The sequence below is a fragment of the Triturus cristatus genome, chromosome 3_1 (genome assembly GCF_964204655.1).
Source record: "Triturus cristatus chromosome 3_1, aTriCri1.1, whole genome shotgun sequence".
NCBI classification, from domain to species: Eukaryota; Metazoa; Chordata; class Amphibia; order Caudata; family Salamandridae; genus Triturus; species Triturus cristatus.
Window position 1 is genome coordinate 723,002,630 of NC_140583.1, and position 26,186 is coordinate 723,028,815.

Here is a 26,186-nt window from a genome sequence, read left to right on the forward strand (position 1 = left end):
GTATATTAAAACATGTCTGCAGGTCCATTCAGTATTTTGGGATCAGAGCAGACAAAAATCAAAAAAATGTCCATCATTTGGAATTTGTCCTTCCTCAAAAATGTATTCAATGGATGTAGGTCCAGTATCAGCCTGAGGCCTCTGTTCTGCTTTGGAATGAGGAAGGAGATAACTAGCACCTCTTTCCTCTCTCTAAATCCAGGGCCCACTCAATGATACACTTGTCCAGAAGAAAGTCAAATTCCTGTAGCAAGATTGTGAAATGGTCTGCCAGTAGTGAGTCTGATGTGGGAGGAAATGGACCAGGGAGGAAATTAAAGGCCTGGTGTAGCCCCTTTGAATGATTTACAAGACCCATCTGTATGATATGATGGAGCTCTAGCCAGGAAGAAAATGCCATATCCTGCCTTTTACAGGCTGTGTTGACCTACGATGGCAAGTTAACACAGCTTTGCAGCCACAGCAGCAGCTAGGGGAGTGATGTCCCTGCTGGTGCAAATGGCCTCATTTGCTTCACTGACCTCTGCAACAAAAGGACTGGGCATGCTGTTGCTGCATATGTTGGAAGGTCTGGCATTATATGTAAGCTAGCTCCCTGGAGTAACCTCTAAATGTCCTGTACTGTTGGTGGAACTGCTTGGTATACGACAAGAGTCACAAGTATCATGCTGTGGCTTGAACATCTTTAAATCGTTTGAGTGAAGAATTAGTCTTCTCTCCAAAAAATCGAGAGCCATCAAAGGGCATGTCATAAGGAACATACTTTGTCTCATCCTGACCATCATGTTTCATTTGAGCCAGCGAGGCCATGAGAACTTCCAGGAAAGCAGACAAGATCTTGCTGGTCATGTCCCATGAGGCAATGGTGTACTTACCCAGAAGGAAGATTGCATTCAAGATCTTAAGGCTAAACTAGCTAAAGATAATATACTCTTTCTGAAGGTATTATTACATTTTGTCTCTATCAGGAACATTGATCGGAAAGACATTTGGAGTTATCTTACTCGTCAATGCCTGTACTACCAGGCTCTCTTGTGTAGGATGTACTGGTAGAAAATCAAGATCACCTGATCTATATCACCTGGCAACATGCTAACTGCTCAGCTGGCCTGAGCATGACTTGGATATGTGGTCTACAAGTGTCTATGACAGCCTCACTGAATGGCACTTGTAGTTAAGAAGAAGTTGGACCTGGTTGAAGGATGTCAGTCAATTTATTTCCCTTAGTTTCAACATTAGGCTGCTGTAAATCTAGCACGTATGCTGCCTTTCGCACTACTACTGCAAAAAAGAACTATCTTCTACTGGTAGCCCAAGAGGCAAGCAAAGCTCACTCTCTGGAGGTGTATTTAGCCTACTGGCATTCTCCATTTCCAGGGGAAGCCAGTGTTGGACTGGCCTGTACAGCAGTCTGGTACTGCCACATGAGCGGCTTGAAACGGACACTGCATGGACGGGTTTTATTTGGTACTGTAATGGCCAACAGGACCAAACAAAATGGCCTACACACTGACCCTTTTATGCTGGCCCATATGCCAGACTGCCAAACTATCTGACAGGCTAGTCCAACACTGGTTATAGCACATCATTAGTGTAGTGAAGGGGAAGCCGGTAGTTTGCCTCCTCATCATCACTGGAGTCATCATGAACATTTTGCATACCCTGAAGTGTATCAGAGTCAGAATCAAATAAGGTCTCTAGTCTCTGATAGTAATGGCATTGAGGCAGAATCTACAGAAGCAAGTCTGGTTGCAAGCTAGTTGCATATTTGTAATCTCGAAGCACAACATACGCCTTCAAAAGGCCGATGACGGCTTGGGCTTAGAGACTACCATTAGAGTAGGTTCGAAGGCCATCGTTGGCATGACTCCTAGGGCCAGAATGTAAGGGTGAATCTGCATTGGAACAGGCCAGTATAGTCCTCCTGGGGTCAGCTGGTGCAAACGTTAGCCCACCTGCGGAACTAGAACTGGAGCCCCTCGTAGCTTTGTGAGATCTGAAGAAGCACCAGCGGGAGCTAGAAGCACCTGAAAGAGCTGCAGCTTGATGACAGGCAGCCATGGGTATTCAGGGAGCACCAGGATCATTTGCGGGACCGGAAGTGAGTCAGAAGATGCATGTGTGGTATGAGCTTCCAATTGATGCCCTATTGCCTTTTTGACTGATTTCAAGTGGCAGGATGGGGATGAGTCTTGCCTGGCTTCTTGTGCTTATGACATTTTTTCAACTTCAATTTACCAGAAAAGTTTGCATGGGATAGTCTGCTGAACAAGATAGCAAGTGGCCCCATGACTTGGAGTGAGGCTTATGTTTTGACCGTCAGCTCTGGTGTTGGCCGATTTAGAGTTTTGCCTATTTCCCCAGGATCGCCTTCAGGTGTAGAGGGTACATTTATCACACAGCTTCAAGTATTGACTGGAGACCAAGCACCAAAGGCATGCTGTGTGGGTCTGTAACGAACATCTGCTTCCTGCAATGACAGCACAGTTTGAATCCCAGGGAGACATCGTATCTGGCACACTGTCTTAGGAAACTTTTCTGAAGTGGTCAAAAGACCAACAAAGTTGGGAACGGAGCTATGGATCATGCCAAAGCATGCAGAAAGGAACTGACATTTAGCGTAGGGTTGGCACATATATGAGGATCTGCTCAATTACTTCTGGGGCAGTGTGGAGCTACAATAGATCCATAACCTGCGACCTATCCATGCAAAAGAGCATTGCTGAAAAATTCTCCAGATCCAGTCTGGCTCCTAGGGAAATGCTAAAAGTGAGTAATCTGTGGTTAGAAGCATCCATTAGAAATATATTTATGGAGTCATGCAATTAGATCTTACTTATAAGTTCACCCCCTCATCAGGAACCCAACTGATTCCATCAGTGCATGACCCTTTATATGCCAAAAAACGTCTCCTGTTGTTTAGGAAACCAACGTGGATTCCCACCTAATACCATAAAGCACATAAGCATATATAAAGTGACTTAATCAAAAGTTGCCTTTTTGCGACAAAGGATGGGGAGAGTGGCTTTTGTATATAACTGTATTTCGAAGCTGGTAAGAGAACGCAGTGGATTAATACGCAGGTCAGAGGTCAATTTAGTCTGCGCAGACCCAAATGGTCATGTTTTTCAGTTTGGTGACTGCACAATTATCATAGGTCACTTCTGTTGTTACAGTGCTGTTACACTACTGTGGTTAAAGTGTTATTGCCAAGTTACTTTTTGTGTCTCATATTATAGTGTTTCCAGACAGAAGCCATTGGAGTTAATTGGTGTCAGTCATTAATTTCTATAGCAAACCCACCCCTTCCTAATGGATAGCGCTCTCTGTCCCTACAGACATGCAAGATATCTAATCAATTATTACATTACAACAAAAGTTGCCCATTACTATTCAGAAAACATAGTACAATATGGTTTAGAAGTGCGTTGATAATCAAAGGTAATTGGAAGGAGTGGTAGTGAACTTAGAGGTTCTTAAAGAAAGGTACATGAAAAGTAGGTCTGAAAAGGAGACCAGGCTATATGTTGAAATATCGACTACAGAAACATCATGCTTCCAAGATATTTTAGCCAAAATATTAAGAACCAAAATATTGGAATAGTAAGTGCTTATAGGTAAGTGTATACCTTGATGTATATATTGTCAAGGTACATATAGGTGAAGTCATGTAAAGTAAACATCTGCTCACCTATATTCTTACCGTGTTGCTATTTTAGTACTCAAAGTTTTGTCCATGATATTCTAGCAGCATGACATTCTGGAGTCAATATGAGGGTGGAATAACAGAAACAGTGCCAAAATAGCACATTGGTGGCAAAAGCAGAAACCTTATGTACAGCTGATCTGAGCCTGCCAGGTAACGCAAGTAAGCTGGAAGGAAGTGGGTGAAAGTATCCTTTTGAGATAGGAAGACACCATCAATAGGATAACAATATTTAGCTCAATAGAGGCGCTTGAATGGGAGGATCCTCTCTTAAACTATCCATTTTTTTAATGAAACAGAAAATCACATATAAAACATATACCTTATGAAGAAAAGGCAGGAGTAATTGAGAAATGCATACTAAAATGGAGCTCAGTAACAGGAGAAAAAAACTTGCACATTCTCACTCCTCAAAATGGTGGCCGCCTGGTGAATCAGATCATATGCATGAGGGAGAAGCGGGAGAGAGAGGCAATGAGAGGTTCACCAGCCTGAGGGACAAAGTGGCCTGGACAACGTAGGAAGTGAAAAGAGCTCAGACTTCCTCCCTAATAACAGAGGAGAGTGCCAGAGGCCACCTGCCCGAAGGATTGACAGAGACCCCATGACAGATGCGTCAGGGGAGGCTGGAACTGCAGCCTTAGGGAGAGCACATGATCACCTTCTAGTAAGTGACCTCTTCCTCCTAACTTGCCACAGCACAGTGATCGATCCTTCAGACCCCTCAACCCTACTTCTGCCTGAAAGAAAGACACAGCCTAGACTCATACCATATTGACCTGGGTGGTGCAAGGCAGAGGGACTAATATAAGAATAATTAAATAAAGCACCCAACATGAGGACACACTATCTGCAGCTAAGTAAACAGGCAAGCACCTGAGCAGGGGATCAGATGAGAAGCCTAGCACCCTTGCCCAAGGGGTGTGCAAAAGGAGGACTGTCATCTAGTGAGGTGAAACAGGGTCCACATTAACCAGCAAGCACAGAAGATGTGGGGAGGGATGGGAGCTCATCTTGCCACCTCCCCAGGTACTGAATGACTAAACGTCAGGCACAATCAACAGCACATCACATTGAACTAATTGTCACAGACGAGAAAGCGAAGCTGTAGGCTGAGAGGTACCACTGAAGAACCATCATTCTCTTGAGGAGTAGAGCTCCACCTGATCTTCATCCGGATACTCAAAGACACACATTCTATTGCCCCACTGAGCGGACCACAACTTGCGTGCAGGTGTAGGCCTTAAAATTGAGCAAGTAAAGGACCTCCACTTTAACTAACTTTGCAGGAGTCTGGGCCCAAGATTCACCACAAGACTAGTTGAATGTTCCCACCTGGGGAAATCAATAAAAGCAAAATGGAAAGGCAAGCAAGATGCTAATGTCCACGATATGCTAACTAGATCAACACAAACTAAATTTAACACTGACCCCAAAGACCGATCCCAAAATACTGCAACCAGGGAACTACCCCACACACCGCTTTCCGGGTACCCCTATGCCCTCACAAAGTCCTTCCTGGTATCTTTATTTGCAGGGCTCAGAGAAGGCTTTTGTAAAGCAAGACCTCACAGAGGAGCTCAAGGAAGTCAAGTGAGACCTTACAGACAAATGCACCAGGGTAAATCAGCTTTGGAAACACCGGAACTCCACGAGGTGAAGAAGAAGTTAAAAAGTTGAAGCAAGAAATCCTCCTTCTAAAAGACCAACCCATGGATCTTTAAGACCACGGTGGAAAGTTAGAAACCAGCTCCAAGTGGCAAAACATTTCAAATCTGTGGGGTTCAGAGCAATGCGGAAGGTTCCGGCATTTTGTTCTATCTGCAAAAACTGCTCAGGCATAACATGTTATCAGACTATATCAACAAAATTGAGATTGCAGACTACATAGAGTGGGGTGTGCCACAGTGCCTGGTGCTAGAGCACTCTATATCCTAGTATGCATGCATCACTTCACAGTGAAAGAAGATATCCTTTGGGCAATGCAAGAAAATGGCCTTATTAAATTCCAAAGTCACAATATCTTGCTCTTCCAAGTTCTCTCAGCAATTACACTTCATCGACACAGAGAATTCAAACCTTTCTTAAAGCACAATAGGTGCAATATGGTTAGGGACATCCCTTTGCATTATCTTCAACGGGCATGAACGTCTACATCAAATCCGTTCACTTTCAGAAGGATGTAAAATCCTGACCATTCCGGAGGAAGACCCCAAACCGCAATCAAAAGCCCAAGGCAGGTCCCCACATACACAGTGCTTTAATTGGCAACCAGTGAGATGGCCTCCCCCGTAGCATAAAGCTGTACCCGTCAGTCATGCACAGGAGAGGAAGACTGTGATAGATAGTTACAGTATCATGACGCTGCAGCCAATAAATGAAAGCACACACAGAGAGACCGGCGAGAAAGAAGAACAACCAAGTGATCAGAGTGGGGAAGCGAGGGTTCCAGGGAGACAAACCACTATGGCCCCTCGCGTCTACCTCCAAGACGCATCCACTTCCAGCGCGTTACTTCTGGGAGGCCGCTGAGTACTTCATAATAGACTTGCTTTGATTCTCAGTTCTATTTACATTTGTAATTGTCTGATTGAGTTGGGGGGAGGCTCCTGAATTACAAGAATGCATACACACACAATATCCAGAAATGGTACATTCCATACAGAGCTTCATGTGGTTAGACAATCCAGGGAAACACTTGGCAGTGATGTCCATGGTACATCAGAAGAAATGAAACATATGCTTGATATAAGAGATGCATTTACTAAGCAAAGCATGGCATAAACTTTGATCCAAATGGTTCCCTGACAATATCTTTCATCAGACTCCAAGAAAGAAAAAGAGTGGGTGTATTGGTATTCTCCAGACTTCTGATTAGAGAAAATCTTTGTGAGCTATTGAAGGCCAAGCCACTCGTGCAATGTTACCAGACATCCCCACGTCCAGTTTCATTGAATTTAAGCCTAATGTCCATTGAGCCAAAGACTATGGTGTGAGTGAAATACTTTGACAAAGGGCACTATGATAGGGCTGCCAAGTGTGTCAGTGAGAACATGGTCTTTGGGGATACATGAACATGTGTGTGTATGATTGGGATATATGTGTGTATGGGTAAATGAGAGCATGTGTCATGTCTACTCGTGGCACAGCATATAGCTTTCACCATATATGGAACTGTTAAATGTACAACACAAACATACAACCATGTTTTTTTAATGGGAGAAATTGAAAGTGCACTTTAAATTTTTTATTTATAAATATGACACTGTTTCTATCAGCCACTGGGAGCAAGATGCCTGTGTGTAAATGTAACAATTTGAGATGGGAGAAAATTAAACTGAAAAGTTATTTTAATGTTTATATGGATTCCATGGAAGTCATCATTTGAATGTTCTCCCATTTCAAAGTGTTGCATCTACAAAGAGGCAGACATTTTGCACCCAGTGGCCTGTAGAAACTGTGCCATATTTATAATAGAAAAATACAGCCATTTGTTTAAAAGTGGAGGAATTTAAAGTGAAGAAATATGCTTCATAAAATATTAAGACATAATTGGCTTAATTGACAGTGGAGAAAAACATTGACTCAATGTTTCATTGAAATATGTTTATCCACTTCAAATTTCTCCTATTTAAAAAAAAATGACAGTATCTTTCAGTTGTATTTATGGCACAGTGTCTACTGGCCACTGGGAGCAAGAGGCCGTCTGTTTGTAAATGCAACACTATGAAACGGGATAAAATTAAAATAAAGAGTTCACTTAATCATTAAGTTAATGCTTCATTTTAATTTTTTTGATTCTAAAAGCGTTTAGAAATATCATTTTGTTCTGAGTTGACAAGGACTGTTAATTAAGATTTAAATACCTCAGTGCACCAGTTAGTCACCTCTGTGCCCTGGGTCATAAATCTGACTCCAGCACTGCTCATTATCAGGCCCTGTTATCGCAGCCTAAGGATAATAATGTACAATAATTACAGCCTTCCCTTACCTTTAAAAGGAAAATGTGAACCTATGCCTATTTAAAAATAAACTCAAACTGTGAGCTACTCTGAAAGCGTCAGTGAGCTACTGGTAGCTCGAGATCGACTGGTTGGAGACACTTGACATAGAGGAATTTAATCGTTTAAAGCAGACTGTGAATTAAACATTACTGCGGCCTATGGAAAGAGCAAGATTTTTGGAGTGTCTCAATCACCCCTGTTCTTCTCTTCACACCACTCTTTTCTGCAGTCTTTTTGTTTGGTATTTACACTCTATCTCTCCTCATAGCCTTCTGTAAAACCCTAGGGTAGGTAAAAAGTAATTTACATAGGAAATGTCAAAAGTTACCAAAAAGTAGTGGTAATCTACTATCTTCCCTTCCCTTCCAAGAATGAACTCACAAAAAGTGAATACCACTTACAAAGTTGTTATCCAGCACAGATATTTTTTCAAACTTGTATCCATATTGCTTGTGGATGAGGAACCCAAGAAAGGCGAGGCAGATCAGAAGGACGGCTGCCAGCGTAGCACCCACAGCGGCCATGTCTGCAGCAGAGTACTGAAGCGGAGAAATCACCACTGGGCTTCCTATAATGAGAAACATGCATATATGACTAATCCAAAAGACATCAATACAAATTTAGAAAAATTAATGTTTCCTTTTGTAAATTAAAAATCCTGTATGTTTTTAAAAAAAAAAGAAAGCTGCGTCCTAAAGAAGACTGGTATGATATGCAGATGGCTTGAAACTAACCTGAATAGAGGACTGGACATGTTGACGTATACCACGTGCCCAGAGGGATCGAAAGGGCAACCTGTGGCACACACTTAAAGGACTGGATATCAAGATGTAAAATACACAATCAAATGTCTAAGGATCTGACCTAGGACAATGGAACCCCAAATGATGTTGGAAGAATTGGGGAGCATGCACTAGCATGCCCTGTACATGACTGATTTTCATGCTTAACTTTCTGACTACGAAAGCTGTGCATTAATTTGTTCCTTCACCTCCTACCTCCTACCACCCTACCTACCTCCTACCTCCACACCCTTGAACCCCTGAGTTCAAGGGTGTGGAAGAATGAGCAAGTGTTAGAGAAAAACTTGAATTAAATTGTACTTAAATGTAAATGATGGCGTTCAGAAGGGGAGTTTTCCTTTACTTGTAGCATTAGCTGTTTGTTCAAGTAAGTTAAACCCTTTCCCTTAGTTTGGGCGACTTTGTGTCTGTGCAGTAGATACAGGAGCACACTGAAATAACATAACCATTACTTGACACTCAGTCTGCTGGTTTGAAGTTGACTACTGGTCCTGCCACCCTCGCTGACTGATTATATTCAGCTCTTTGCTTCCTGGATGGTGGCAGATCACTACTATTGTAAGACTGATTCATCTGACAATAGACCGATTACTTAGTTTAACCTTCTCGCTGATTTGTCTTATACCAAGAGTAAAACCCAAACCTTGCAAGACTCAGAGGGATGTGATGCTTTTGCTGACATTTAAACAATCAACACAGTTTGGATACTAATTGGAAGGCATTTGGAAAACACATATAGTGCTGTACCAACAAAAAGTAAGGGGCATATTTATAATAACTGACGCATCCCTGCATATCAGCAGGGATGCGCCAGTTATTTTGCGCCCCAGCTCCGCCATCATGGATGCGCCGCATTTATAATGCGGCGCACCATGGGGCAAAAACGGCACAGATGCGTCACGCATCTGTGCCGTAAAAGTGGCGCATTGCTGGAGTTGCGTCGCAAGCGCGACGCAGCTCCAGCAAGGCTCGGGGGCGCCCTATCTGCACAATGCTGCGTCAATCCTTACGCCTGCTTCAAGCAGGCGCAGGGTTTTGACGCAGCATGGGCTCAAAAGTGACTGAGTGAAATCTTGTAGATTTCACTCAGCCACTTTTAGGAGGCGTTCCTGCGCCGGAACGCCCCCACCTGCCCTGGAACGCCTACATGTGGCGCAGGGCTTTACAACGTGACGCATCTCCCAGATGCGTCACGTTATAAATACCCCGCACCATGGCGCAGGATTTGCGCCGCTGCTGCGTCAAAAAAGTGACGCAACGGCGGCGTAAATGAGGCGCAAGGGCTTCATAAATCTGCCCCTCAGAATTCAAAAAGTCCAATCACAATGTCGACTGTTTCATATCTTCTTTATTTTGAGTTCAAGACAGTCATATGAATTCATAAATCCGAATGTTACTTTTCGCAGTCTTACTTTTTGTTGGTACACACTATTGGCCCCATTATGATGGGGGGCGGATCGCCTATGATTGTACTGGCTGGTCCCTTTTGTACCGGCCACTTCTTTATAAATCCTTGCCAGACTTTTTATGGCACATCTGGCACCAGTAATTGCTTTCCTTCACCAGGAGGGGCTCTCAGTCTTCATTTACTGAAACAGGTTGAGCTGCATTATATTGACCTAGCATGGATTTCTAGATAACTTGTAGAAAACCCTAATGCCAGTCTAGGATCTAGCTTCACATATGGGGAAATTCTGCACTCAGCAAATAATGATTGTTCTGCCAGAGAAGTGGTTGAATTGCTCCACTCTACACTAAGAGGCACTCTTGGATTAGGAGGGCTTTGAAAGGCAGTGCTCAGGTTAGAGGATGACAGGACAGTGAGTGCTGGTGCCAGACTACACCTCTAGCCATTAGATACACATCTACATTCTGGTCGGATTCCGAGGTCACAGAAGTTCAGGTTTTTGATACCATCACCGAACTCAGTGAAAGAAGCCCTCCGATGGTGAGTGATGCCAGCCAGCCTGGAAAAGGATGTCCCACTGTAACCTTCCCTTCAAGTGACAATAACCATGGATGCAAGTGGTCATTGGTAAAGTGCAACTCAGGGACAATAGGAGCTGGTTATGGAATCCTCTATTTGGAAGTAATTGACAGGAGTCTTCAGGGCTTTTCATGAAAGCCAATACATGGATCCACACAAAAGTCAATTGGCAGGAGAGACCCAGATCTATGTGACTATGAGAAATGGATTTCCAGATAGCAGCTTGGACAGAGTAGAGGAGCAAATATTGTCACTAGCATGGAAACATGTCAGAAGTGGCTTATTGAGCATAGACAGCCCTTTCTCCAGGGTCTGGACCCTCAAAACACAGGTAACTCTGCACTCCTGATACCTATTCAGAGTAGGAACATGGTTGAGGATTACTCAAAACCTTGGTTTCAGAATTTCTCCTTCTGTTTAGTGATAACAGCAGTGCATTGTAAGTAAAATCAGTTTAGAGAATAGAGAACAAAATGCATTGAAATAACTACACTCAGCATCCTTCTACAGAGTCAGAAGACAACGCATCTACTTCTATTAGCATATGCGTGCAAGCAATTACTGTTCAGCAGCATTCATTCCATCACTGTTTTTAAAATAATGTAATTGAATGAACTGCCACCTCATCACAGTGTTAGAACACTACAACTGTTTGCAACTAGTCCCCTTTAGGTGTCAGTGCTATCAAAGCATGTCAGTTGTATCTTAGCAATGAGCCCAAATCAGGTCAAAATAGATTTGTAATTGTTCAGCATCCTTGAGAGACTTGCTTTTGGATTTCAATGTTGTTTTTAAAGCAACAGACGCAGCCTGCTCTAGCTAGGAAGAACAGTCGCAGAAAATGCTTTTTGGCCTTATTTCAAGCTCGGAGAATGGTAAGGTAAGGTAAATTTTATTTGCATAATTAATGAAAATCTTACAATTACTACTTTCTTTGCAAAAACGCACCAATTAAGAAATATCATTCAAATTTTTTAAAAGAATTATAAAAGTTAAAAAACAGGTTTCTTGAACATAAATACAATATATAAACATTACATCAAACCATCATCTTCCAGACCATAGTATACAATGTGTCAATTAATATTTCTGTAACTTATGCATGAGATCGTAAATTTAGTCCTAAATTTAGTCTTTATCTATTTTGGACTTCCAGATTTCCTGTGGCCGACTCACAAGCATCCAACTTCTTTTTTGCAAGTATTAAAAATTTAGTAAAATTGGAAATCATTTGAATATCCGTTGGTCTAAAACAGACTACCATAGCATGTCTGCAGGTACGAACACCTCTGTCAATAAAGCAGTTTTTCAAGTATCTTTTTCTTTCCGCCATCATTCCTGTACAAATACAAACAAGATGTAGAATACTTTCCTCCCATAAATTGCATAGTCTGCACATAGACGGTTTAGATGGTCTCAACCAGGGCACTGCATGTTTTTAAGCCAGGTAAGTTGCCAAATCGCGCTTTCATAAATGTGTTTTTTGTTTCTGCAGACCATGGTATTTCTAGGTATTGTTGGACCTTAAGATTTATATATTCCTGGACCAACATCCATGCATGAGATCTCTTAATAAACAGTTCTTTATCTTTTAAAAGGGATAAATGTTTAACTGAATTATGTATTATTTTCTTAAAACTTTGTTCTGTCAAGGTTATTTCCCAGATTTCAGTAACTGACAAATCTTCAAGTGCTTTTTGTAAATATTAATTGAAGGACAGTTTATTATTTTGTTCCATTTCTTTCCACAAGAATGTGCGCATTGGATTATTAATATTTGTTTTAATTTGTCTCCAAGTCTTAATATACTGACCCATTCTTGCATATTGTTGATTACAAAAGCCAAATTCTAGCCTTATTTGAGCAGGTGATACATTAGTTGGAAGGCGAAATAGATATTTAAATGTGTTTGTAATAGCACTATTTAATAATGCAGAATCGGTTCCACACAGTATTTCACTTCCATATGTAAGGCTTGGGAGCAATTTTGCTTTTATAACTTTTATTAATGGGGTATAAGTTGGACCTCCCAAAAAGCTGTGAAGTAGACGGAAGGCCCCTTGGAGTTTTTTAGCTCTTTTCCTCACCTCCTTTTTATGGAATGAGAATGATCCTTTCTCATCAAGTAGTATCCCAAGATTTTTGTAACATTGAACTTTTTTTAGTTCCCGCTTTTGGTAATACCATTTATATTGACTGTCCTTCCTTTTCTTATTACTAACTTCCATTACTTTTGTTTCGTTTATAATCATTTTGTTCTCAATTGAATACATTGATGTTTTGTTTATTAATCGCTGCAGCCCTATCCTTGTTTGGCTTAGCAGAACGACGTCATCAGCATATAATAAGTCTGATGCCTGTTTCTCCGCCAGCTTCGGTGAGTCTGATAGTTCATTATTCATTTCAAGGGTGAAATCTGATAAGAATAGGTTAAATAAATATGGGGCTAAAACACACCCTTGCTTTAGGCCTTGAGTTGTTTCAATTTTCCTCGAGAGCCTTGATCCATTCCCTAGCCGGACTCTTGTCCAAGTGTCGGTATATAACATTTGAATTGCATTTAAAAGGCTGGAGCTAATGCCACAATGATCCAATTTCCTCCATAAAATCTGCCTATTCACACAGTCAAAAGCAGCCTTGAAATCAACAAAACATAAATATAATGGCTGGTTTTTATTTTTATATTTTTCCATTAAGATTCCCAGTGTTATCACATTTGTTGTTGTACCTTGCCCTTGTACAAAACCCGATTGGTTTGGTGGAATTAAATGTTTTTCATTAGCCCAGTCAGTTAATTCCTTAAGTAGAACCGATGCAAATAATTTAGCTTCAATATCTTGGAGCGTGATTAGTCTATAATTGGATGGGAGGGACCAATCCCCACTTTTATATATAGGTGAAATAATAGATCCCTTCCATGAATCCGGAACTATTCTTGATTGAAGAGCATGGTTAAAAACTGGTGTTAAATAACTCGATCAGTATGAAGCTTCCTTCTTATATAATGCTGCAGGAATTCCATTAGGGCCAGGGGCACCATTGGATCTCTGATTATTTATTAATTTACATACTTGGTTTTCTGTTATATCTATTGAGTTGTTATTCTTTTCTTCTTCAGTTCTGTTTATAATCCTTTCAGTAAGATTCTTAACCATATTGGGGGTAGGATTCAAATGCATATCTATAAACGATACCCATTCAGATTCAGACACTGTTGATGAAGTAGATTTGTTACTGGATCTACTTAATTTGTTTACTAAAATACAGAAGTCTCTTGAATTCCTCTTTTTGCAGGAGTATAGAGCTTTTGCCCACAGCACTTGCTTTTCTTGCATTTTGTCCTTCCAGACCATTTTCCTAACTTCTTTATTTATCCTTTTAAGTTTCACTCTGTAAACTAAATTAACTGGAATTTTTTTTACCAGTCTCAAGATTCTGTTACGTTCTCTTTTTAATTGATGGCTTTCAAACGAAATTTTCACCAATGAGCATGCTGATTTATTTCTCCATTGACCTTTATTAGCATATTTTTTAAATTGACTGGTAATTAATTCTTTAGTGAAAAGATACCATTTTTCAACACCGTTCGAGTAATCTCCTTCAAAGTAAAAATCAGCAATTGCCTGTGCAGTGTTTGTAATAGAATCTTTGGTACTATCTGACCACTAAGTTTCTTATAATTAACTGTCGCTATTTCTCCCGGAAGTGTCTTATAATTTTCAAATCTTAGGCCATTTAGATTTAACTCAATTTATTGTAGGTCGTGGTCACTTTTATCTGTTCTCTCTATCTGATAAGAGAAAATGTTTTGGAATAGATTCAACGATGCTATGGTATAATCTTTTCTGGACCTATTGTCCCCAGTTTGGAAAGTCCATGCAGGTGGTGAATCTTGAGAAAATCGACCATTTAGCACTCTTAGGCCTATAGATTCTAATTCTTTTACCAGAGTCTTGGCTATTTTTTCATTCTTTTGTTCCTTCTTATCCTTTGTTAATGACAAACTTGGAATTGACCATAAATAATTTTGCCGTTGTATATCAACATCTCTAATGTAAAACCATAGCATATTCATGTTATAATCTCCAGTAATAATAAGTTCTGGTTGGATATCGTTATCCAGTAACTGCAATGTCATAATTATCAGATTGCTCGCCATTGATCTTCGTGTCTTAATATCAGGATGAATGTAAATGTTAATTATTACAAGAGTTTTAGTTACATTTTGTTCCTTGTAACGTATTTTAACAATTAAATAATTCTTTTGGCTTTGAACATCCATTTCACTTTCTATTTTTAGACCAGTTGATATAAAAGTGGCCAAACCCCCACATGGTCTGCCATAGTTACTTGTTCTCCTAGCTAATGAGTAATAGCCTTTATACCCTTCTAATCTAAAAGGGACTAAAGCCCACGTCTCTTGTAAACAGATGATTTGAAAACTACCCAGGGTATCTAGTTGTTTATTTTGAATTTTTGCTTGAACCCCGTTTATATTCCAGGAGCATAATCTAATCCTTTCATTCATGGTTATTGGACCTCTTACAGGTACATCAGTTAGTAGGTGTCAATCCTGCCTGCCATTGTGGAGAGCAGCTGTAAGCCAACCTATTTTGACAGTGTCAAGTAGTGGGTCTCCTTTTTTTTTCCTCTAGTAATTTGAACAGATGCCCATTGGTCATTCCTTTGGAATTTTTTAATATTGAGTGCTTTTTATTATTCTCAGTTCTTATCTGATTATAATTTTGTAATTTTGATAAAATAAAGGGGCTAGGATAGGAAGGTTGAGGGGGAGTTGTTATTTTTATTCCCCAATTCTGAAAAAGTTTATGTTCTTGCATTATAAGACTGGCAGCAGTGGATGAAGTCCAGGTTACTAATGTTGATTCTTGATTATTGTTATTATATTCCGGCGTAAATATTACCTGCATCTCTCCATCCTTATGATCTGGATTATTTAGTTCCCTTTGTTGCACGCTTTTCTCACCTTGAGCATGCTCAATAAGCCTTCCATTGTGATTACTAACAGTTTGAGATCGTAATTGTTGATAATTGTGTAACTGCCTCTTTTTGATTCCCCAATCTTGTGATAATTTTGTATCCTTCCAGATTTTTGACAAATCTCTATTTGTTTCATCCCGACTGATACTCTCACTATTTAATCTTTTTATTTCCATTTGTGTGGTGTTATTTTCCTCGTATTTATTTTTTTCCATTGGCATTATCTCTATAGATTGATTTTCCCCGTTATCTGTCATTTTTATACTATCTACTTGCTTATTTGAATTTTTGTTTTTTGTAGTTACTTGAGCCTCCTTATTGAATAAGGGATAAAAAGGTTTTGTTAGGGGTTTTTGTTTGCCATCACCTTCGCAGTCTGAAAGTTGGTCGTGGTCATTACCTATATCCAATCTCACTATAGTCGATGTATTTATATTTTTTGTACTTTTAAAGATTTTGTTTCTTGCTTTCCACAGTTTTTTTCTCTGTCTTTTTGTAAGGTGTACTTCCGGAGCAGCATCCGTCACTGTTGATTGTGATGAACATAAGTTTATCACTTCTTGGTCTTTTATGTTATCACATGATTTTTCTTTAGCAACCATATTCTTGCCCTTACTTTTTATTATATCTTTAGAGGGGCAGTCAACCTTAGTGGGTTGGATTCCCACAGTAGAAAAATTACCTTTTACATCGTCTTTTATTGTTTTTAGAATATCCGGAATGGTAGACAGTTTATTAATTAGTGGGGCACAACTACATTCTGCATATGTAGATATTGGCTGGGACTGTGCCCTTACTATTAAATTGTTTAACATTGTTATCTTCTGCTCAATTCCGGCAACAGAGGAAGCCATAGTGCTCAGGAGATCTATTTGGACCTCCATTTTATTAGATTGGTATGTTAAGGCTTCCAAGGTTAATTGCGAGGTTTTGTAAAATAAATCCCAAATTGATCCTGTATTTACACTTCCTGGTACCTGAGTTCCTGGGCTATGATATTGCCCATTTATGAATGATAGATCCTTATACTCCTCTTTTTGTGATCCTTGAAACTCATGACCCTCGTCATAAGAATTAATGAGTTGTGCATTACTATTCAGTACTCCAACGCTGCAAAGATTCTTGGTTGCTCTTATATTTGTCCTTATTAGTTTGAACTCTATTATTTTGAATACATTTTGACTGGTCCAGTTTTTGCTTGGGGTTTTAGACAAACTAAGATCCAATTTCAATGGGGTGTTAACATCCCTTACAATTTTCACCCCGCAATTTAAGTCATTTGGAGCTTCTTGATCTAGTTGACTTATTTGGTCCAGATTAGATGGTGCCTCTATTCCATTATCTTTTCTGATTTTTACTTGCACTTCTATTGGCATTGGGTGCCTAGTTGGTAATAATTGCTGAGTATCTCCTATCATTGGGCTTGTGCACTTTGGATCCTCTTGTTGTGAACAACCCATATGAGGGATAGTTAATATCTCTAGGTCCGTTATTTGACCCCAATGGCTAAGCTGGTCTTGAGTTAACTGTGTAATACGTTCAGCTTCAACCTCATACTCAGTGTGGGTTTGCTTACTTGCTCCGTGCTTTGGAGATATAATTTTCTCACTATTCAATGGTTTAATTGGTGTTTGAAGATCACATGAGTTCGTTAGCATTGTTAGCATAGCGCCAGTTGGATCTTTCATATAGTCGAACTTTGACGGCGATTTTCCCAATTTCCCAAATGTGTGGACCTTAAATGGTTTAATGGGCTGTAAGTCATCTGTCTGTTTTATTTTGAATGTGTCCAGTATTAGTTTTTGTTGTATTTTCCTTTTCCTTTTGATAGGTGGAAAAGGTGGCCGCTCCTTTCCCGACCTCATAGTACAGCCTCTGATTAGACCTTAGATGGGAGTAACAGGAGCAGTAGCAGAATTAGAGCAGAATCACATAGACGTCAGATGTAAAATACCTCACTCCACTCCTCAGCTTGGCTCTGCTCTTGGTATATCCTTGGTGTAACAATGAGCCAGGCAGCAGGCAACAGGCCAGGGCTCCTCTGATCATCTGTACCAGCAGTCCGCCAGCTAGGGATCCTCCTCCACCGCCTTAGCTCCACAACAGCAGCTGATTCCACCACCGCTTGAGATAGTCGTGTCCAGGACAAAGACCCTTAAAGTTCCCTCCACTCCACTTCCGCAACAGCGGCACCGTCAATGGCCTCTCCTGCCTCCCCACTTAAACAACAGGGCGCAATGAAGAGGACATGACAGGCCAAGGGTTACACAGCTCGTTGCTCGTTGATCGTCGATACCACAGCCACACTGCCACTCTGGGCCAGCTCCGACTCCACTCCTCACTCCTCACTCCACTCCTCACTCCTCACTTCTCCCAACGCTGACGCCCGCCGCCAGAAGGTGGAAGGAGGGTGGAACAAAAGAAGGACGAGAAATGGCGGGGCAGAGCAAAATTAAGCCAAAATGTAGGTAGACATGGCACAGCAGACGGCAAAGGACTAAAGCTCCAAGCGGTCGCTCCTCCTGCGAGCTTTGCCAGACTGCCTCCATCGGATCGGAAACGGAATCGGGCAGTTCCCGAGTTTGTTTTTTCCTCCGGTTCCGGCTTCAGTCGCGAGCTCAGCAAGGTCTCAGCTCGGCAACCAGCAACTGCTCCTGCCTGCTTGCTCGCTCCGGCCCCGGCTTCAGTCGCGAGCTCAGCACGGCAACCGGCAACCGCTCCTGCCTGCTAGCTCGCTTGCACCAACAGCTCAGCTGGTCTCAATCCCGATCACGTGACCTTGGAGAGTGAGATTGGGGCTCAGAGAATGGGTTCTTCATCAGAAACGTGACTGATATCCTATTTACCTTATTACAAGTGCCATAGGATATAATGCCCTTGTTATAAGGTCGAATTGATGTCCGTCACGTTTGTGATGGAGTAACTCGTCAGCCAAACTCTAAAGAAGGCCCTCTGTCCCTTTGCGAAAATGTCCACAATCTTTGAATGCTTTGAATACTAGACGAGACTTGTTAATAAGGAGTAGCAGAAAGTTCTGTGAATGATCAGGTTTGTGAGTAGAGAGCTAATATTCGCATTAAATGATTCCGGGCTTATTAAAAGCTGTGCAAAGCCCATAGGTCTTCTTTCTTGTGCTGACGCAATGAGCTCAATCTATGCATTCCTATATTTACATATGCCAGTTTGTTATAGGCATAACTATTGGCTTTGTCAATTCGTTTTTTTTTATATTAAAACAGATGAGAAAAAATAATGGATAAGAGACAGAAGAAAATAGCTATATACTTAAAGGGAAAAACAATGGGAAATAAATATAAATGGAAAGGGAATAGGAAATTCGTGGATGGGAAAGACTATAGGGGAAAGATAGGGAAAAACACACACACACATACACACGCACACATGAATACCTGACTAAAACATTCAAAAACACACTCTGGCCATAGAGAAAACATTAAACACATGTTTTCCCTCTATACAATGCATATATAAGGTAAACAATTTAAAGTGTGATAGTTCAATGAAACTTTCACATGTAAAATACGCCCTGCTGCAATGCAATGTAAACACTCCATAGGAGGTGGAATGATACACCAAACAGCAAGTGGTGATACGGAGATGCTCCTCCGGGCAGAGTTAAAGCCCACCCTCTGCAAGAGATCATCATGATAACACTCAAAATTGTTTGAAGGAAGGTCGAGACATTAACATACTGTAACCACTAATAATCCAATCACACAGTTGCCAACACTTATTGTGTTGCTTTGATAGCAGACATATGCAGTAACTGTTTGCCTCACGATTCTGCCACGAACACAGATCCTGAGTAAATAGTAAATACTGCAAGGAGTCACAGTGTAAGTCAATCAGGGTTCTTATAGAGTGCGACTACTCACCAGTAAGGGTCTCAAGGCGCTGGGGGGGGGGGGGGGGGAAGGGGTTCTTCAGTTCAATCAAAGAGCTAGGTCTTGAGGTTGTTCCTGAATTGAGGCAGTGACAGTGATTGCCTGAGGTGCAGAGATAAGGAGTTCCAGGTCTTCTCGGCGAGGTAGGAGCAGAATCTCCCTCCAGCCGATGTCTTGCAGATCCGTGGGATAGTGGCCAGGGCCAAACGGGCAAAGCGGAGGAGTCTGGTCAGTGTTTGGAAGGTGAGGCGATTGTTTAGGTATTTGGGACCGGTGTTGTGCAGTGATTTGTAGGCGTGTATGAGGAGCTTGAAGGTGATTCTTTGTTGATCGGGAGCCAGTGGAGGTCTCTCAAGTGACCAGAGAAGTGGTTTCAATGGGGGATGTCCAAGATAAGTCTGGCGGAGGCTTTCTGGATGTGCTGCAATTTCTTTTGGAGTTTTTGGGTCGTGCAGGCATAGTGTGCATTGCCGTAGTCAAGCATCCTGCTGACGAGTGCCTGGGTGGCAGTTCTCCTGGACTTGGTGGGGATCAATTTTGAAAATCTTTCAGAGTAGGTGGAGTGTGTGGAAGCAGGAGGACAATATGGTGCTGATTTGGTGGTTCATAGAGAGAGAGGAGTCGATGCTGAGGTAGCGTGCGTGGTCGGTCGATGTGGGGGGGGGTCCGAGTGTTGCTGGCCACCAGGCGTCGTCCCAAGTGGAAGGGGTGGAGCCCAGGATGAGGACTTCGCTTTTGTTTTGAGTTGAGTTTTAGGAAGCTCTCCTTCATCCAGGCGGCTTCTGCCTTCATCCTGTCGAAGAAGTTGCACTTAGGTTCTGTAGGTTTGTTGGTGAGGGAGAGAATTATCTGTGTGTAGTTGGCATAGGGGACGGCATTGAGTCTGTGGTTTCTGACAATGGCTGTGAGCGGAGCCATGTAGATGATGAAGAGGGTGGGTCTCAGGGAGGAGCCCTGGGAGATTCCGCAGCTGATCTCGGTAGGCTTTGAGAACGGTGAGAGCCTGACTCTCTAGGTTCAGCCGGTGAAGGAGTGGATCCACTCAAGCACCTTGCCGTAGATGCCGGTGTCGTGGAGTCTTGTGCAGAGGGTGTGGTGGTAGATGGTGTCGAAGGCGGCAGAGAGGTCCAGGTGGATGATGGCTGCAGTTTTGCCTTGGTCGAGGAGAGTGCAGATGTCGTAAGTTGCGGCGAGGAGTGCAGTCTTGGTGCTGTAGTTGCTTCTGAAGCCAGATCGGGAGGAGTCAAGGGTGTGGTTTGTTTTGATGAATTCTGTGATTTGGGCATTGATGGCCTTCTCGATGACTTTGACTCGGAAGGAGAGCAGAGAGATAGGTCTTTAGATTTGATGGAGCAGTTCATGGCGCGGCAGAGTTCCGCGGCAAGGGTGGCACCTGCTCATTTGATGGAGGCAGGGGTCCGAGGAGGCCCCAGAGTGGATGTTTTTCATGATCCTTAAGGTGTCAACAGCGGTGAGGGTGGTCCTGTTGAGCAATGTAGTTGGGGTCTGTAGCCTTCATGTGTCATGGTTGCAGTCGGAGTGGGAGGGTCCTGAGTTGCGTAGCTGTCGTAGATGTCTAAAATCTTTCGGTGGAAAAAGGTGGCGAGGTTGTCGCATAGATCTTGGGAGGGGGGATGTCTATGGTATCAATGCAGGGTTTGACGAATTCTTTGATTACGGTGAAGAGTTCTTTGCTGTTGTGTGCATTGGCGTTGATGCATTCCTGTATGGCAGTTGTCTTGGTGGTTCTGATGAGGTGGTCGTATGCGGTGACGGCGGTCTTGAGGGCTGCGTGGTCTGCCAAGGTCTTGCTGCTCCTCCATCTTTTTTCAAGCTGTCTGCAGGTGTGCCTGGACTCTTGGATGTACTGTCATAAAATACTACCTCCATAACTGCAATAATATTGTTACTGCAGGTTACAACTCATTATTTGCACTGAAACTCTAACAGTCTCATTTAAAGGTAGTTGGCCATGGCACAATACCTACCCAGGGCATACTACATGTGTTGCAGGCGTTCATCTACGCCTAGCAACCAATAGCTAGACCAATACTGAAAAATGGGAAATAACATGTCCATATGTGTTTTGTGTGCATTTTTATTGTCAGCTCACCACTTTGAACTTGATCTCATAGTCATCTAAAAGCTGTTGAAAATCCGAGTGTATAATCAAAGGATAATTACGACTCCACTGCTAATATGTACAGTGTTGAAAAGAAGTTCAAGAACCGGAGGGATAGCAGCAGGCACTCCACAAGCTTTTCAGTGGCATGTATATCCAAGCAGTATTCCTGTGCAATAGCATAATTGCTATATCTAGTATTAACCCCCTCCTGGATTTCTTCCCTATCTTAAATGAGGGTCAATGTGCCCCTACCCTTAAGGGAAAACTAGTATCATCTTAGCTTTAGGAAGCAGCTCGAAACTTGGCTAATTGCAGTTCACACATCTTGTTGCTGCTTCCTCTGTTCTCTCACCTCCCTCTTTGATTGGCATGCGTTACGTTCCATGTTGATGGTGTAGCGCTCGGAAGACTTATTGCTGGGGTAGCTAAGCGCTATATAAATCCTATTAAAATAACATAACATGCTATGCCGCGGTGTGAGACTAATTCTTGAAAGAAAATGTTTAATTAATTTTTATATTTTGAGACAAATTATAAGCAGAACAAAGCCAAAATAGTTTGAAGCCATACTGAGAATAACCATAGACAACTTCCGGTGACTCCCTACAGTACTTTGAGCTAAGCCAGATCAGGAGTCCAAATGACGCCACACCACAAATAGTTTTGGAAGTGAGTAGCTTTAAATGTCCTGCTGAAGGAGTTCCACATAAAATGCACAACAGTCTATCGGCAGCCAGTAAATATCACTTCATTTACTATGATATGAAAACTTAAAAAGCATCAACAGAAAAGGCATTTGAGAAGAATGGAAATGATAATGAAGGAAATGAAAGTAAAAATATTACAAGGATCATATATCTGGTCTACCTGTCAGTGAACCGGTGGAATGGTGTGCCTTTTGGAAATTAAACTAAGCAGCAGCAGAAGTTGAGGTGGATTTGTGGTCTGTGACATTGTAGGTTTAGGGACACTAGAGGCAGTAGTTTTGGTGTGTGTGCCATTAGTTGTTGTAAAAGGAGAAGGGTTTGTACCTGGTATGGTAGGTTTCATGGTTCCAGAACCTGGAGATTCTCCAGCAGGAGTTGTTACATATTTTGTTGTTATGCTTGCTGTAGGTCCTGTTCTAGACGTAGATGGTTTGGTGGTTCCTGAACCTGGAGGTGTAAAAGAAATGGGAACAGTAATAGTTGTCATGCTCCTTGTAGTAGAGCCTGTTCCTGTTCCTGGACTAGCAGTGGTGGTGGTCTTGGAAGCTGGCGGTCCGATAGAAGGTGAAAGAGTAAATCTTGTTGTCTTACTTGTTGTAATAACTGTTCCTGTGTGTGAAGGCTTTGTTGTCTGAGAACCTGGAGGTCCAACAGAAGCTGAAGATGTAATTTGTGTTGTCCCACTTGCTGTAGGCTTGTTTGCTGTTACAGTTTGTTTGCTGGTTGTGGAAGCAGCAGGAAGTGCTGAAGAAGTAGATCTTGTTGGAAAAAGCGAGGGTACAGGCGGAGTAACACGTGAAGTAGTAACTGAAGGATTACCTGTAGGAGGCTTCCCTGGGGTGCCTGAAGCACTAGTTGTAGATACTGTTGTGGTTTGTGGCAAAGTTCCTGATGGCCTGTTTGTTATCCCAGTTGTACTGCTTCCTATGTGAGAAGACCTGGTAGTTGTTTCTAGGGTCTTCACTGTAGTTCTGGTGACTGTGCCAGGTAAAAGAGCTGATGAAGTCAAAACGGATGGCAACTGAGTGGATGTCCCTCCACCAGGAGTGGATGCTACGGTGGTGAGAGCAACTGTTGTTGTTTCAGCACCTAGAGACCCAACAGACACACCAGATGACATGGTTAGTAAAATATTAGTATTGGTCTGCTGGACAATTGCTACTTTAGACAATTTGCAAATATTGTTTCTCATTTGATACATTCATTCTTTTATATTCCATCTAGAAGAACCTTTTCACACCCAAACCTCTGTTGACCTCAGTGGAAACCTTTGACCCATCTGCTCCTCCAATCCAACAAAGACAGAGGGTGAGGTATTTTCTTTTTCGGAGTCTGGCTGTGTTTGTGTGGGTTAAATGGAAGGGTCAACAAAAACATGAAACGTCTTGAGAGAACTAAAGCAGGGGGAAGGTAATAGGACATGGAAATGTTGCAACATAGATTCAAATTGGGAAACTGCATATGTAGTGATTCTGTGAATTGTACAAAGGTAAAGGGCAAAAAAACAGTGCATATATATTTGGAATAAAAGCAGTGTAGAGACACAGAGCTTGAAATCATTACACCCCATGCGAGAAGTGCCTGGGCAATGGTAATAAAAGCATAGCGTAGGTACAGTGCATAAATGAATAGCACTCCTACGGACATTAACAAAGAGCATAAAAATAAGACAGAAAAAGTGAATAGGTAAAGGTCATAAAAGCAGTGCATAGGTACATCACCCAAATACAAGACATAAAAGGAATATAAACACTATGCCTGAAGGTTGAACGTTCAGAGTTATAGGGCATAGATGAATGCATAGATTGAAAAAGCTTTGTTTAGCTACATATGATAAAATAAATGCAGCGGCATAAAATATGCAAGAAGTGCAACGTTATATGGCATAGAAGTGCTCAGAGATATGCAAGTAATCTGAGCAAAAATATGGGCATAAAAGTATTGCATAGAAATAGATTTTAAAATGTGTCTTAAATGTTTTGCCAACCTTCAGAAAACACCCCACTGATTCTTGAACATCTTACAAGTTTGATTACTGACTAACTGTATAAAACTAAAGCATGTCTCCTTCTGGGTGACTTAAATCTGGACTTGGGTGAACTGATTGTAAGAATGATGCCTCCAGAGATTTTTAAACTACATAGTCGACCTAAAAAATTGATCTTAAATTCAGGCATGTGACACCCTTCCTACCTAAACATTAATGGTTCCCTGTGGAACTACTGTGCTTTTCAACCTAGATTGTCTATTCTGCAAAGCAACTGACCTCATATAGCCTCAATATCTTCCCGCTAAACTCATATATTAGATTGTTTCCGCTTCTTTTGTACTTAGTCTGTCTTCAGACTGGTTATGCCCAAGTACCACCTACACAGAATACTATCCCAGTATTCCCTGGTGAGTCCACTTCCATCATGAATTCTTTCCTTTACAGCATCCCAAATGCACCCAATTATTTAGTATTCCTAACGATGAAACCTCTCCTTTTTAACTTTCAGTTTCCTTTGCATTGCCTGGTTTTATAAAGTTATATCTGTTTTATGCACTGTTTTAGTTGATACTATTTGTTTCTGTTCTCTACAGCGCATCAATGCCTTGGGTCTGGCCTGCACTACATAACTGTGCTCCATAACATAAATTGTGTATAGGAGATGAAAATAGTGCACTGAGGCAGAGAAAACATGCCACTGAAATAGTGATTAGATAAAGTACACAGGAGGTTTAATATGTATAGGATTAGCAAAGTGCATAGGCACCAAGCAGAGATACGGGTGATCACAGCTGAGTTCTGATATAAAAGAGGTGTTCAGGGCATTGATACAGTTCATAAAAACAGCGCATCCTCAATGGCCATGAAAACAGTGTGTACTGATAGGGTACAGCAGCTGCAGCCCAAGTATGTGAAAGAGGCTTGCAGACAATGTGCTAGAACGAAGGCTATGGACACATGTACACAATTCCTTCATGCACTGCATCAATACACAAAAACAGCTGATAGATACAAGATACAGATACACATGAAAGGCGCAGGTAGACAGCCTGCTAGAAATGGCATTTGTGGTTGGCTGAGGTATGCACCTAGGCCGGGCAGGAACCACCACTCTAGTCAGGGTAAGCTAGATACACACTAAAATATAACCAGTGCTCATCCTCTGGTAGCTTGGCACAGAGCAGTTAGGCGTATCTAAAGACAATATGTAAAGACTTTGTGCAACACACACACACACAGTAACACAATGAGGACACTGCAAAAAGACTCCACACAGGTTTAGAAAAATAGAGAATATTTATCTGAGCAAAATAAGACCAAAACAACACAAATCCAATAAGTAGAACTTAATATATGATTGTTTAAAGAGTAAATGCAAAACGGTGCTTAAAGGTCACTAGCAGTTAAAAGGTTACTTGAGGTCGCAAGGGTCCAGTGAAAATCCAAAATTCAGGCTGACGGGCTACAGAACCCACGCAGGGTTCACTGGGAAAGTACCTTAGATGGAGCAAAGTCACGATGTCAAGGGCACAATACATCAATCTTTTCCGCGCAGTCGGTCACTGTCTCGTCATCGAGCTCTGCTGAAATACAGGCAATGCATCATCATCGAGCTACACAGAGCGTCATCGTCAGGCAGTGCAGGCTGTGGATCCACTGTCATTAAATAGCCTCTGCGTCAACATCGATCGGCAATGCATTGGTTCCGAGCGGCGCAGTGATGACGATGCGCTGCTTGCGTAGGAAATTAGCTGCAGAACCCACTTCTGAGGCCTAGGACTGGAGGGGGCACCTTAGGCAAGGTAGGACGCACAGATGGCATAGACCAGCAGCATCAGAAGAATTGGAAGAAGTCTTTTGTGTCCCTGAGACTTCAGAAAACACAAGGCAAGCCCTTGGAGTCACTCTGGATTCAAGTGAGATGGGTCCAGACCTTGTACTCAGCAGGGCAGAGATCA

The 26,186-nt window shown here is 41.8% G+C and overlaps 1 protein-coding gene across 5 annotated transcripts in view; it reads right to left on the reverse strand.

Annotated features, from left to right (window-relative positions):
• Positions 1-26,186, reverse strand: part of CDHR5 (cadherin related family member 5) — a 342,674-nt gene that overhangs the window by 3,820 nt on the left and 312,668 nt on the right. Inside the window, exons 13-15 of one of the 5 annotated variants that reach the window (XM_085644840.1) lie at positions 23,058-23,327; positions 22,563-22,685; positions 8,112-8,278 (exon numbers count right to left, since the gene is read on the reverse strand). In XM_085644840.1, the coding sequence (XP_085500966.1) occupies positions 8,112-8,278; positions 22,563-22,685; positions 23,058-23,327 (560 nt within the window). Of the gene's footprint in view, positions 1-8,111; positions 8,279-22,562; positions 23,328-26,186 lie in introns of all 5 variants that reach the window. The other 4 variants (XM_085644839.1, XM_085644838.1, XM_085644841.1 and 1 more) reach the window with 4 other exon arrangements.